The 15907-nt window shown below is 34.2% G+C and overlaps 1 protein-coding gene across 1 annotated transcript in view; it reads right to left on the bottom strand.

The window, feature by feature from the left end:
* LOC117317568 (innexin unc-9-like) overlaps positions 1–5129 on the bottom strand; it is a 104935-nt gene extending 99806 nt beyond the window's left edge. The window contains exon 1 of the mRNA XM_033872403.1: positions 4642–5129. Within this exon, the coding sequence (XP_033728294.1) occupies positions 4642–4673 (32 nt within the window). The 5' untranslated portion in view covers positions 4674–5129. The remainder of the gene's footprint in view (positions 1–4641) is intronic.
* Positions 5130–15907: the final 10778 nt, after the last annotated feature.

Below are 15907 nucleotides of genomic sequence, written 5' to 3'. Positions count from 1 at the left end.
GGTTTGCAGTCTCATCAGTCGACAAGATATTGTCGCACTTCTTAACCAGAGTAAGAACATGGCTTAACGGAAATGGTTTCACATTTGCGTAAGATCATTAACCTAGCATGTTTCGTAAATTATTGAACTTAACTGATTATTGAACTGATTAGAATATATTCTTCTTTTCCAGCTTACAAAATTACTTTCCCAGCTTACAAAATAACTTTTCCAGCTTACAAAATTACTTTCCCAGCTTACAAAATTACTTTCCCAGCTTACAAAATTACTCTCCCATCTTACAAAATTACATTCCCAGCTTACAAAATTATTTTCCCAGCTTACAAAATTATTTTCCCAGCTTACAAAATTATTTTCCCATCTTACAAAATTATTTCCTAGCTTACAAAATTACTGAACTGATTAGAATGATAATTCCTCAGTTTACACAAATACAGAACGACATGAACTGAAATCGCACTGTTACCATTACCATCATTTTTACGAATCGTAGTTTTCTCCATATACATATGTACATAAAACAACTAAATTCAAAGCGCTGAATTTATTTCCCATTGTCTTATTGCCATCAGCGTGTACCGTACACTATATGTCTTCCCCATCAACAGAAAAGAACTAAATGAACTTAACTGATCCCACACTGCCTTAATACATTTAAAAACATTAGTCATGCATCACATCTTGCCCATAGCCTGACGCGCGAGGAAAGTAGTTTTAATATCAATAGCGATTCGATTTGAATCCCGTCAGAATAACGCTGTAGATGTCCTAAATATATCATGGATGTACTAGACGAGAATAAGAGCTGTCGGTACGTGTGTTATATATTATACTCCTGATAATAAAACTGACATTTTCCCTAGATCAATCTAGGATACCAAAATGAGAAACGTCTCCCGTAGTTTTGACTTTGTCAAATAGATAGTAGCCGGCGGTGTACATCGTTTAGGTCCAAGTGTAACGTCTATTCTTTATCATGCTCTTGCTGAAGGTTATTTGTTTACAAAAATAGGGTATTCAAGAGTGACAATCTATCACAGTTTTAGAGGTATTGGTAAATGGTTTTCAGACTTTCGTCAGAATTACTTGGTATTGTAATTATTTTTTTCGTGAGTGTTGTCTTCTCTATATACTTTGCTAATGAACTTTGCAGTAGCGTGTAATTTGAAAATTAATTTGAATATTAACATGTTCTTGTCGTCATAGCAACACGCCTCTAAAGATACGGTTAATTTGATTGACAAAGACGAAGACACTTTTGTTAACATTTAATTAAACTTCATTCTTGAAGTGTTACAAATACGACCGCAGCATCGATGATCCTAATGCAAAACCGATAATATATAAAATATCGATAACAACCGAAATTCTAGCTTAAAATCGATAAAACGACAAGAAAATATGGAACCCCTAGCAACAGTACAAACATAAGAAGACATGATGTCCCAGAGGTGTTTTCCGCTTCTTCATAATATTAAGTACAAGTATAATGCCCCCAGAATGATAAACGGGGTAGATACAAACGTCACCATGTCAATATTAGTGCATACAGTGTAATCACTTCATATTTACAACATTGTACGTGATAGTACGAAACTGGATTATTGGTAATTGCCGGAAGCTCAGGAACCATTTTTATGAACATTGAATTGATTATCATTTATTTGGCAACTAATTCTGAATACTATTTTCCGGAAATATTCGGCCGTTTATAAAATTCAAGTAAAATTATAGCTACATATACATTGTATACTTGTTCTGACCACAGTGTGAGGACTAACTAATGTAAATAAGTATAGCTAAGCACCCTGTTTCTATCAAATCATTCGCGGCTTGAATTTGTCTACACACTGCAACGATATTTGACCTTTCTATCACTCTCTGTAGTTGCTACCGAACTCTGACTTACACATATATATTTCCAGCACGGACGATCGGTAGTGCATTCAACACGAATCTCCTTAGCAATGTATCAACAAACACGTGTAATCGAAACTTCAATTCAGAAAACCAACATATACTATTTAGAATCGATTTCTAATCAAATAGAATCGTAAAAAATACAAGATTTAAATACAAGGAAACAACTTTTATTTTACTTTCCTTGAACGTCATTGATAACTCTAGTATCCTTTGTAACCTTATTATTGGTAAGTTATCATAAACCTCAATAGTTTATCATACCAAAACTCTATTGCTCTATGAGGTTCCAAAAGTCGAAAATTAGTTCAAAATATAATATAAGGCACAAGTAAGTACACGAAAAAAATCAATAACACTTCAAATAAGAAAGAAATATCGCTTCTCAAATGCACAAAATTCCATAACATTAAAAAAAATGTTGTTGTTAATAGTGCACACCAAACAATCGCAAACTATAACGTATGATAAAAACACTAGACTAGTAAAAAGAAATATTGTAAAGGTACAAATAAAAGGAGTTAACATTTTGTGCTTTCATTTATGTTCTTCATTTCCCCATGAAAAACACATACTTTTAAACTTGAAACAAATGACAAAGCGGTTTGTGAATACTACAGATTTGCTTGAACTGTACTACTCACATGAATCCGCTATATGGGGGTTCGTTATCACTCTAAGGGGCCCGTACAATGCCGGTGCTTTCTGCTAAAACATAAAAGTACAAACTGTTCTTTTTCTTGGTATTTAAAATTAAAAAAAAAAAAAAAACATTTTTAGAAATATATTTTTTAATCAGAGAAAATATTCAATAATAAAGTGTTTTCATCTTTCGAAAGTAGCGAGGATGAAAATAGTCTTTACTAAAGCAAACAGCATCAATCATAACTGTCTTAAGGCTTAAGAAGGGGTGTATGATTTAAAAACAACAACAAAAGAACTGATGCTTCCGATTTCTCAAAAGAAAAAGAAAAAAGGATATAACCGGTAATTAGTTGGTATATTTGTATGTAGTTAAGACAAGTTCTGCTTAGATTCCATAATGTAAAATCGCTTTTAAAATTCCGACCTTGCTTCGATAAAAATGAATTAATATTGTAATAAAATGTTTTGGGGACGAATATAAGTCAAATCGAACTAAAAAGGACGATGGAAACTTGAACTTCGCTTTACTTTGCTGTAATGCGTAGGACTACACTTACAAGAACTTGCTTATATGATTTTCTATGTTCGATTTAAATTTGATAAAATCAAGATATATATCTATACTTTGTTCTCTAGAAGTATATGATTTTCGAGAAAAGTAATGCAAAGTAGCTGTATTGTTATTTTGTATTTTATCAAACGTGACCATTTAAATATTCCTAGCTCAAGTCTCTGGTTAGACTGGCCGCTGTCTCTAGAATATATAAATAATTCGTACATTTTAGAGATTTGTCTGATCTTAAGTTACAAATTCGAAGAAGATAAGCTAGTATCAGGAACTGAACCTAACAATACTTTAGGGGCTGACCGCCAGTCTGGGTGTGCCACTCATCATCGGCTCTATTGTCGACATGTTGTGCTAATCGAAATTTACTCGTGAAATACTAATGAATAATTATTGAGGATATTTAGTCTAAGACTTTGTTATTGTAAATGACAACTATCGAGTAAAATATTAATTTCAAATCAGATGAAGCACGGTTACCAATCCACCATAAACATAAAACGATTTTAGACACGACTATTTTGATAGAGGAACCAATATACAAATGTATTTAATATACTAATGTAAATATCTCTCACACCCCTGTTAATTAGATATCTCCATACCATTGGTCCCTTGTTCAATTTGAAGATTTACGTTTGGTGTGTAATAAACCTGTCAGAATAGAATGTCTAAACAACCAAGAGTAAATTGAATATCATACGTTTGACAATCATTTATATGCAAGCTTTTAAGCTCTATTGACAGCAACAGAATTCACTAGGGTGATTTATATATCTACTATAGTATCATTTGGTTGCTATTGGCAATGGAACCGCAGTTCTGTCATTATAGCATGTGACGAAAGGATTATCCTTCAAACAAAATCCACACTCTATCTCTCAACACAATCGATAGCTGACCTATATCGACATGAATCTACACCGACGCTCAACACATGGCAATGACGGTGTCCGTCGCCATATTTAAAACGAAGAGCAGCCATAATCATGTATTGATGTTACCATTCCCCTGGGACTAGAGCGGCATTTTAACGATTTATTAGACAATTATAAAACAGTGCTCGCAGATTTGTGTGAAAATAAATATATACTGACACTGTACATTGCGTGAACGTATTTTTCTGATAAAATTGCCACTAGCTTCTCTGAATCTAGATAGAATGACAAATCGATCAATACAAAGAAAAAGAAAGATTTCACTCGGCATCCATGAAAAAATGGTTAATACATATGGTGATATTCAATTAGCAAAATTATCGTTACAATGTTTAAACATAAACGTCACCCCATATGGTAAAACTGGATGTCAACTTGTCTGTCTAGAAAAGCATGAGGGTACATCACATGACCAGTAGGCAGACTAGTTAATTACAGGTTGACGAGATATAACGACCTACCTGTGGGGCATAGGTTGTATCGATTCCATGTCCCCCTCATGACCGGATGGCTCTAACAGCTGACAACTGGTAAAAGGTTTAACAGTTAACATACCTAATAATATATACTTACAGACCGTGATGGTGCTGAAAACTGTGAAGCATGGTTACTCAGTCAGTACCAAGACATCAGGTAGGAGGTACGGAGAGCCGGATGGTTCAATATTAGGCAAGGCTGAATAGCTTGTATCACCGATAATAGAAAACAAACCCGCCAGATGAATATGGTATTGTTTGTTGTCACAAAGCTGGCAGTTCCCGCCTGATGAGAAGCACACTCCACAAGCACGAGGCGCGACACTGCCTCGCATCCAGAGGGCGACAGGGAAGACAGTGTAGCACACGGCAAGTCCTAAGACTCAAATATTCTGGATACTTGACGTATTAAGTCTAATGTCTTATAGAAAACGAGTCGGTGAGAATGAAGGCTAAGCAGGATATAACCAGAGATGATCAGCACTACATAGGCAAAGCAATTGCTAGTTGTATGTCTCTGAAGGGAAAATCAATCCTGTCCTGTATATCACCTGTGCCTTGTCTCTCCACCCAGCAATCACCAAGCTATCGCCACACACAGCTCTGATTGGAACCCAGCAATTAACGGACATGAACTACCAGAACAACGTTGTCACAGAAGCAAAAAAAAAGGCTTGCTGAATTTACAGGCTAGTGGACTTTACCGCCTAGTCTCTGTTGTTGGACAGACGGGGGTGATAATACTACGGTCACTGGTATGGCCAACAAGTTTTTAGGCCATGACGTCATTTCGTGAGATCGATGACCATTAGAATGTCACACTAGGCACATTGACTAGGACTGCATTCTTTTTGGTAGAAATAAAGTATGCTGAAAATTAACATTTATCACGATATTGATCCGGAAGTGGATTCAAATGAAAGACCGTTAATACCAAAAGGCGATATTTGTATATAGTGTCCAGTTATATTCGCAGATACAGTATTATTATTATTGATTTTTTCAAAAGGCAGAATATTATTCCCATGGCTTGGAATCTGATATTCGTATTTGATTTCAACATATGGTTTTTACACGGGATTAAAAAAAATCCAAATACGTAGGCTGTCGATATAGCCAATAGTCCAACGTAAACTGTTTACAGAAACACAACACCCTATAAACCAGGCTTTTAAATAAGAAAAACGTCAATAGGACACTAATCTGTCAGATGTGATCAAAAAGACAAATCACTGGCCCTTCCACAGGCATCAATAGCAAATACTCATGGGATCGCGGAAAACTTCTATTATACAAATATCCCAAAACACTTGGTCCTTGTCCGGTATAGAGACTGGATCCCAAAGGATCTATTAAGACGTGTGCTACACAGACACGGCGTCAGTCCGGTAATGTGTACAAATATACAAACATACCCTAGAGAGCCAGCATGTTATCTCAATCGCCTGGTGTACATTTTAGTGTAAACCATTTCCACGAAATGTCTGTTCTGTGAAGATAGATTTAAGTAGTATAATTCCCTTGTGTAAATGTATTTGTTCACTTTACACTAACCATATAATCCACATTATGATAGTCTTTTTCATTAATGGACGTATATTTCTATTCTTCTGGATGACAAAGATCCTAATTGCATTCAATCAATCTCGTTTTACACAGTCAAAACCTTAGTATTTCACCTCAATTCAAACCTAAATAAGCTGTGGTCGTGATATCGAAGGAAAACATAACTATGTCTCGGTTGAATTTTCTACCTAAGTAGAATACAGACAATATGCATCAGATATTCGATGGCATCAGCGTTGGGAATGGATTTTTGGAGCCGCGTCCAATATTGGTTAGATACCAAGCATAGAAGCAATCTGTCACAGCCCCTGACCAAGTTTACAATCAATGTCTGCGTGGAAAAAAACTAATAATACAAGAATTATTATTCTGGAAATGTCAAGAAATCATGGAACTTCTTGATAAAAATGTCATTCCACTACGTTGAATGAGTGGGTGTGGACCGACAGTATATCCAATTTATCGTTAAGGTACGCATTCCTGCGTATTCATCAGGGTCGGTACATAGGCAAACCTTTTAGCGAACGCGGGATGAATAAAGAATGCTCATGCTGGTGTGGTCAGATGAAATCTCGTTTATTAACGTCATTCACGTGATTGCGTTTTGGCACGCGCTATGGAACAGCCGCACTTACAAATATAAACATATAAAAAGTAATTCTCCGCACTATAAGGTCTTGACTCGGTGTTAGTGGATCAGGCAAAACCAGACTCGCTAAATGCAATGAAACTTCTACTCAACATATGCTCCATAACACTAACCATCTGATACGTTTCCTTGTACGACTGCCATTTTGGTCAGATGCGACGCTATCAATAGTATGGATATGTAAACAAACTTACATTAACACAGGGCAGCAGAGGTGATATTTCTATGGAAGGTCTGTGTTCTGATAGAGAGGTTCCAAAAGGGAAGTAGGTTATGATATGATAATAGCTGTTTGACGAATAATATCGGGCAAAATAGTAGAGCAACTATAAGTAAGGCAGAAATTAGGCTGACAAATCATTTCATACTGCACAAATTTAAAACAAAATCTCGGAGATAATTACAAAATTATTATTTAAAGAAAATGTTCACAGTTCTTGTTTTTATTTGCAGTAATTAAATATAACAGTTTTAGTGCTAAGATAAAATACAGCTCTCTCTCTCGACCTATCGCCACCCGATCATAACGCAACCCTCACCTACCGCAAACTTAATAACCAGAACGAATTTCATCACTCTATGATTCCTTCGATAAGTTCGTCCCCCTCATATACTTTCATTTGCTATATGATATAATATACAATGATTCTCAATCACTACCAGAAGTTGTAATTTTTTATTTTTATTTTTTTTTTTTTTTTTTGTGAAATAAAATCTCCAAACATATTATCCTGAAAGTATATTTCGCTTATCTTGGAATCTCTACCTTGACCATTTGAAAACGATATCCGGCAACTTCGCATTCACAACAGACTACAGATCAACTAATGCATTAATAGAAATATCTAAAACCAAAGAAAAAAGACTAGTTAAATAATGCAAATGATAGAACTTCCAAAGGCTTTTATATGACGACATCATGGAGGAAATAAATATAACGTATAAATACGTATATTCAACGGGGCTCAGTATATCACAATTCCTAAGGAAAGATACGTCCTTTGCAACGATTTTTGCTTTTAGTTGGTTTGTTTGTTTGTTGTTGGTTTTTCTTTTCTTTTTTTTTTCTTTTGACACTTTAAGAATCACAACTTTTAATTAAACAAGATTGTACAAAGGTATTCGAAGGCCCGTAAATTGAACTACAGCAGTCAACATACAGAAGGTAAGTTTGAAGTTTTTTGTTGTACTTTTCTGTTATTATTTTACGGGTCTTCATGTTTATTTATATTATATTCATACATAATTTACAAATATTCTCTTTCATTATGGAATACAAGTAGTAAGTTCTTAACATATAAAATCAACCAACTATATTAAAATCGTTCTGACACCTTCGTAGTTACTATTGATATTGCTTAACGCAATTTTGAAAATTATGTACATGTACGTTTGTGTATAGATATAAATTTAATTTATAAATTCAATTCGGGCGCCAGATCAACCCTCTTTGTCTTCAAAAAAAAGTCATTTTATGATTTGTTTTCTTTCAAATCAAACCAAACGAACGTTTTGCCATCGTGTGATAATTCTATTTCGGTACTAATTTCATGAAAAATTTAATAGTAACACAGCTAGGGCTCAGCTGCAGATTTGCTTGCTCTATGCGGGAACCAAGCTATCTCAACTATTTACGTGGGTTGATATGTTCAACCAGCACGCAGTATTAATGTGTATGGGATGTTTTTGCTACCATCGCATTTTATTGGACATTTATTAATATTTTACCGGGAAAATTGTTATTATATTGTCGATTTTGTATTCTTGATACCTTTATTTGATTACTTACATCGGTTCCAGTTCATTTGAGCTAATTAATTGAGATTGTAGTACAGTGTTCAGATCCGTGTGTCAAAATGTCCAAACAAATGTAAAAGGTAAGTGAAGCGTGAGATCCAAACAGTAGATAGTGAACAATGACTCAAGTCTATAGATCCTGTATCGTTGATCTACAATGTAGTACATGTATGTATAATAGAAATGCAAATTAATTGTTTACCACTTCAACGAAGCGTAATGAGTACAATATCGCAAGTATACATACATGTATATATATAAGGGATTTGCTTTGTTGATCATATATGTTTATGTACATGTAACCGATACGCATAAACATGGTTTTGCGAGAGAGAGAGAGAGAGAGAGAGAGAGAGAGAGAGAGAGAGAGAGAGAGAGAGAGAGAGAGAGAGAGAGAGAGAGAGAAAGAGAGAGAGAGAGAGAGAGAGAGAGAGAGGGGGGGGGGGGGGGTTGACAAAAAGTTCAAATATGTATTGCTTTATCATATTAACCGTGTACCCATTTGAAGTTTCAAAGAAAATCAGGCAGATCTAATTTTTATGATACACATACAGGCTGTATCTGTATCATACAGTTACGGTACAGATACTGTCATCTTTTAACGACAATAGACAGTAATCTTATCATAGATAACATTATCATATCATCTACAATTATATATGGAAGCTCGGTAGTGCCAACAAAAATGACAATGTTGAATATCAATTGTATCAAAAATACAACAACGGTTTGAATATGACGCTAAATAGCAAAGAGGGCTACCAACTTTATTATTTATCAGTAAGAATGTATAGTAATGTTTGAGATAGTGGGTATGTTGAAGCTCGCGAAGTTATACTGATCATTTATGAGAGATATAATTTGGTGTTATATGTTTAAACCTGTTACGCATGTCCCTTTGCCTTTATCGATTTCTGACATAACTAAACAACAGCGCCACCGTGCGTGCAATAACAGTACAATATCCAACGATCCTGTACGAAAATTCAGATTTTGTTTGCAAATAATTTCCCCAAAGGTACCTCTTCTAGTAGGCAGCATTACAGACACAGGGCATAACAATGATAAAGTGCCAATCAAAGTAGACAAACTTTATCCATGTGAACTCCCCACAAAATGGCTGACACAGCCATCACTTATAAAAACACCGTCCCTTAGATGCTGATAGTCATAGATAGTGAAATACCCGGATATTGCACAAGTGGTCAAACAAGATTACTTAACCTTTTCCACAACATGTATACATTATTTTTTTTAAAGCAGATAGTACACAACCTACCTCTTGTTAATAATTAATAGCCGAGACATTTACTAAACAACGAGGAATTAATGTACGTGACACTTTTGGTGTAAAACTACAGACCACCTTATCAACATTACAATATACTGAATAATGGATATAAAACTGCATCAAACAGCGACTTTGTCTTCCTATAACCAGTTATCCAATAGGGAAAAAATCAACAGAAAATACCGACGGTAATAAAATCGCAATATTAACTGACATACGATTAATCGAGGGACCCGTATGAAAATACTAGCATAAATATGAATATAAGTTTGCGTAGATTTCCTTAAATAGTACCAGGAGAACAAGGTTTGCTGCTCCAGACAGATAACAGTATCCGCCATACAAATACAGCCTGTATGTGAAATTCAGTTGCAGTCACATTATCAAAATGTGGAGTAGCTACATATGGTGGAAAATGGGATAGTAAGGAAAATATAGACCGGTCTAAATCAATTTACCAATAAAATAGGAAGGTGAAATTAGAGTTTAATCAACTTGGCAAATATGGATGATGACTCATTTAAAATTACATGCTTATATTTTAAACCAGTTATTTTACTCGGGAAAAGTGTTTTCAAAGCATTTAACACTCAAAAGGCACACAGGTAAATACCACATTTCACTATACGTTGAAGAAAGTTAGTAACAAATCCGTGCTGTTAGAACAAAAACATTCCAAAAGCGTACCTGTCATTAACTACACTTGTTTTCGCGCCTCTCATACCTTAACTGGTCTAAATCAAGACTTTTCATAACATTACCAGTTGTGATGTAAAAAAAAACAAAAAAACAACAGCGATAACAAAACCAGACAGGGTCAAAATGAGCTAATCGCCATCAAACATCTAAACAAAAGAGCAGAAACAACATGAATCGAGACGACAGGGAATCAAGATGTCTCCAGTCTAAACGACCGACAAGCGAATGTCACATTATACAATAAACTCTATCATATAAAAATGGCAATCGATAAAATTTGAAATAATGACTTCCGTTATTAATGTTTGTGTTTGAAAACTTGTACACTAGTTTTCTATACGAATCAATGGTATTAAGATGATTGTGATTATGTTTTGAATTTAAACGTACTAACAGAGTTTGTATCGTACATTTCTTAAGCAAAGCGTCATGTATAAAGTATGGTTCCTACAGGTACAAATGATAGGTATTACAAACTATTGCTATTTGTTAATCTCCTATTTTGAATCATGTATTGACTTATGCCAATTTCATATACCACTAGTGATCAATTGGTGTAGGTCCAAGGTGACATCTGTCGGAAAAAAACATGTTGGCGCCTCTACGTGTCCGGAAGACATGGAATTTTGTCAGCGTAGATTCTTATATCTACATATTTCAATAACATGTATAGTGTATACAGATATATTGGGGAGAGGGACGCGCTTATATTGCAGCAATATTATATTCGAAGCAATGCTTTAGAATTGGAATACAATTGGTAATGTTGAGTGATTAATACTATTGATCTTTTCAAGCGCGAAATATACATCATTTATAGAAGAACACCAATACATTCCGAATTGTTGATGGATAGCAGATGATTGACGCAATTGACAACTATCTAATTAAAATATGCAAATGAATAACGTTAGCATGTAGGTATATATTAAACTACAAACAAATATTAAGACAAATAGATCACGTGAAAAATTTAATTAACGCATAGTTTATCTCATGGCAATTTGACTCAGTCAACTCGGAATTCTAAGCAATCAATCACTTACATACAGATGTCCAAATATAACACACGTTTCGCCTTAGTCAAAATCAATTAATAACAAAGCATGCAGGTGACCTAGATGCTTCCACATCCCCAGAACTCTTGTATCGCACCAAAATACAAAGCGATGACGCAGAGTTTAAGAACAAAACGGAAGAAAACAATTAACTGTTCCGAGATCGATGGTGGTTTGCATTTTACCATGTGCCGCAATGTTGCTAAGGGCACCTCCTGTTTCAGTCTTCGGCTCGGTTGCTGTATGAAGCCATGGTTAACCAGAGGCAAACGTTATCTTTACTAAAGGGCGACATGGCTTAATTACTTTTGTGTTTGTTTTTCTTCTAGCTTTTTAGAAAGTATTGAAGAAAAATTCTAAGGGTTCCTGTTAAATCAAATTATTATCGTGTATACATGCGCAGGTAATTAAGTTGATATTATTGCATTGCGTATCCTAATTACCTTATAGAGAATTCTCGACATTTTATGTATAGCCTATAACTTCATAGAATTATTTATGAACACAATGACTTATTTCAAATAAAATGTACCAATAGCTAAATTATATTAGCAGATTTCAGCTTAATATAGTACAAACGCAGTGCATTATGAAAATTTTCTTTTAAGATCGTACAGTGACATGAATGTTATTATTATTTTGTTTGTTTGTTTGTTTTTTTCGAAAGAGTGACAAAAACACTTATTGCGTTAATCTGGTTTAAAAAAATATATATATATATATTGCAACGACATTATCACATTTCTTAACTTATCAAAATGGTCTAAATTACATACCTGTGTAAAAATGTATGTCTCTTTTTTTCTTTTCTTTTACTTTATTCTTATTTATCTATTTTTTTTCATTTATTTATTTATCTCAATTTCTTTTTTGACACATGAATAGTTTTGTTAGTTTTGTAGATATAACTCTTTAACATCTTAAACATCTTTAACAGCATGGTGTAAATTCCTTGAACTGATAGTACAATTTGAGATGGAAAACGTGAAACTGATTAAGCAGAACACAGTGAAAAGATACCCCGTGTATTTGTCACAAACCGCATATAAGATATATACTGCCATACAGTAAATGAACTATATTGTAGACAATTTACATTTGAGATTTGAAATATATCAGTTAATTTAATTGACATTTTTCGGCCCCACCCCTCAGTCTAAGGGGTCAGGCAGGGCCAACATCTCCATACCATTAAGCTGTCATTCCAGGCTGATAATGATAACAAAGTTAGAACGAATTCCAATTGAAATCAAACAAATAGATGTGATTTTCCTATATAAACTATAGTATGCCCCATGGGCAAACGTGTGACCCAAGGGTCATGAAGTTCACATTTTTGGTAAAGCATCTTAAGACCCTTCAATCTATGAAGAGTTATTTTATTCTGCCTTATTTGGGTCTTGAGAAGAAGATTTTGAAATTTAAGTCAATTTGACGGTTTTAAGCCCCGCCCATTAGCCCCTGGGGGCCAGTCAGTGCCAACATGTGCATACCCTCAAACATTCCATGCTGATAACGTTAACCAAATCAGAATGAATTCAAATACAAATCAAACAAATAATAGTGGAAAATGTGATTTCCCTTAATAAACTTTCGCAAAGTTTACCCAATTCACAATTTTGGTCAAACACCTTAAGACCCTTTCATCTATGAAGAGTGTTTGATTCCACCATATCTGAGAGTAAAGAAGACGATTTTTGAAATTTCAGTCAATTTGACCCTTTTTAGCCCCGCCCATCAGCCCCTGGGGGTCAGTCAGGGCCAATATATGAAAATCATTAAATTGCCATCTCAAGCTGATAATGTTAACAAAGTTATAATAAATTCCAATAGAAATCAAACAAATCATAGTCAAAAATGTGATTTCCCTATATAAACTATAGTATTCACAGAAATTGATATGTAAACAAATATCATCTAAGTGAACACTGTTTCCAATATTGGATCATGTTCTTGTTCGGATGTTTACGTTTTATCACCCTGTAAAATGTACCATAATATTAATTATAAACCAGATTATTTAACGAGCTATGTGCAGGTAGATATATATGATTTTATAATCCTGTAAAATGTATTATAATATCAATTATAAACCAGATTAATTAACGAACCATGTACTGTTAGATGCATATGCCCAGGCTTTCACTAAGGCAGAAAATGAAAAACTTAAATAAACTAAAACACTCAACTCTAAACAAAAATTAAGTTTTATGTTTAACTTCATGAATGTCTGATCCAAGAGTAAAAAAGTATAAGTTCAAGTTCAATTGTTTTTGTTAGGTGCCAAGCTTAGATTACAAACATTTACATAAAATCATAATTTTCTTACACGTGTGTATAAGAGTTGAATCACACATGCCCAGCCAAAAATGGCTCTTTAGACTTGATATTGTGCACATAAAAACACATACTAAACATAAACTAATCTTCCCGAGAATCACTGATATAGTAACAACCACACTGTAGTAGCTGGACAACTTCTGTTTCTGGGCATAGAATACAACTGAGTAGCTAACTAAGATTGTACTATTGTTATCCAAGTTTTGAAATTTCTGTTTCTTTATCAAAACTACGAAGGCTAATATCTTTAAACTCTTTACAAAACATCATTAAATGAAATTCATCCTCTATACAATTTAGTATACATATGATGTCTTACACAATGTACAAATACGTTGCTCCAGGGGATTCACTGGTCTTGTACACCTATTAGTGATGTGACAGTCCCTGCGAAAACTTTTACCGGTATATAATTTGTGACAGGACCACGGACGAAGGACAACATTTGATGCCACCACATAATTGCCCAATATCATAATATTATTTTCTGTGGCTAGTTTTGCGGCAGCGCCAATTCATCATGGCGCTCTTCTGTTTGCTTGTTTTAAAATTCGGTTATGCGTTACAAAGATTGCGAAAAAATATGCGAGATTCCAATACGTAAATCTCTTGAGCGATTATTTAAACAATAAGTGATTACCCACTGCATAAAACTCTTCAGAACAGAATAAATGAGTTTTGATTCATTAAAACTTCAGGATTATGTAAATCTCTCCGGGATTATTTAAGCAAAAATCTAGTTTCCATTGCGTAAAACTCTTCAGGATTTTTCAAATAATAAGCAAATACAATCCCAATTTTCGGTGTAGTTAAGTTAATAGTAACGTAAAAATGAATATACAGAAAAAACAAAGGGAATCAAATTTCCATCTTTCAATTTTCAATTTATATGCATTAATGGAAGAAATGTAGATAACCGTTGATATTGATTAGGCAATTAAGACAGATATCTGAAATATTGTAGCATGTTTCTGTCATTCGGAACCCATTAAAACATTGATTCCACTGTATACTTAGCACTATCCTATTTTTACCTCTCGGACCGAGATTGATTAGACAATTAAGACAGATATGTGAAATTTTGTAGCATGTGTCTGCCATTCGGAACCCATTAAAACATTGATTCCACTGTATACTTAGCACTATCCTATTTTTACCTCTCTGACCGTACTGTTGACGTCTTGGATATCTCATGCTGAATCGACAGGAGGGATTCACTTTTTGCAGCTAGTTCCATAGCATATGACCATTATCTCTCCCACGATGTACTCAGTAAAACCGATAGAGAAGTGTCCGATCTCTGAATGACCACTGACCCATCGGTACAACTCCCGCTGGTCAAGGAGTGACCATTTAACGGATAATTTGAATAATTATAACTCAGATTCATGCATCAACATGGTCCAACAGCTAATGTTGGATGAATCCGCTCGTCAATTATATTCATTATGATAACACCTTAAGCCATCTCTATACGGTGGCTTTAATATCTGTACACAACGCACGGTTTATTAATATAGGTTACAATATGAGAGTGTCTTCAAGAAGATCACAAAGCTATTTTTTATCAATAAAATTAGTTTTAAACATGAGCGGTCCTATATACCATTATAAAGGCTTTATTGATCAAACTTTATAATCACAATCAATTTCTACCAGCTCACAGATAAAAAAAATCCCTGTGTAAGATTTACAAAAAAGAGGTATTTCTTTTCACTTTTTTATCTTTAAAGTTTCATGTTTTATTATAAATATATGTAGTATGTGAAAAGGTTAATTTATACTTCGCAAATGCGTTCATGTTTGGAACAGCAGCTTCGATATTGCGAAATTTGATTAAGATTACACTTATAGTATGCAGTGTATTATGCAACATACTTATTATCAACGAAATTAAAATAAGATTTCTGCGAAATTAATTTCGCGACATTGATGCAATCAAAATGACTACAATATCAAACAC

Source organism: Pecten maximus, chromosome 19 (assembly GCF_902652985.1).
Source record: "Pecten maximus chromosome 19, xPecMax1.1, whole genome shotgun sequence".
Taxonomy (NCBI): domain Eukaryota; kingdom Metazoa; phylum Mollusca; class Bivalvia; order Pectinida; family Pectinidae; genus Pecten; species Pecten maximus.
Note: the sequence above shows the minus strand (reverse complement) of the source record. Positions and strands in the feature narration are given on the sequence as shown.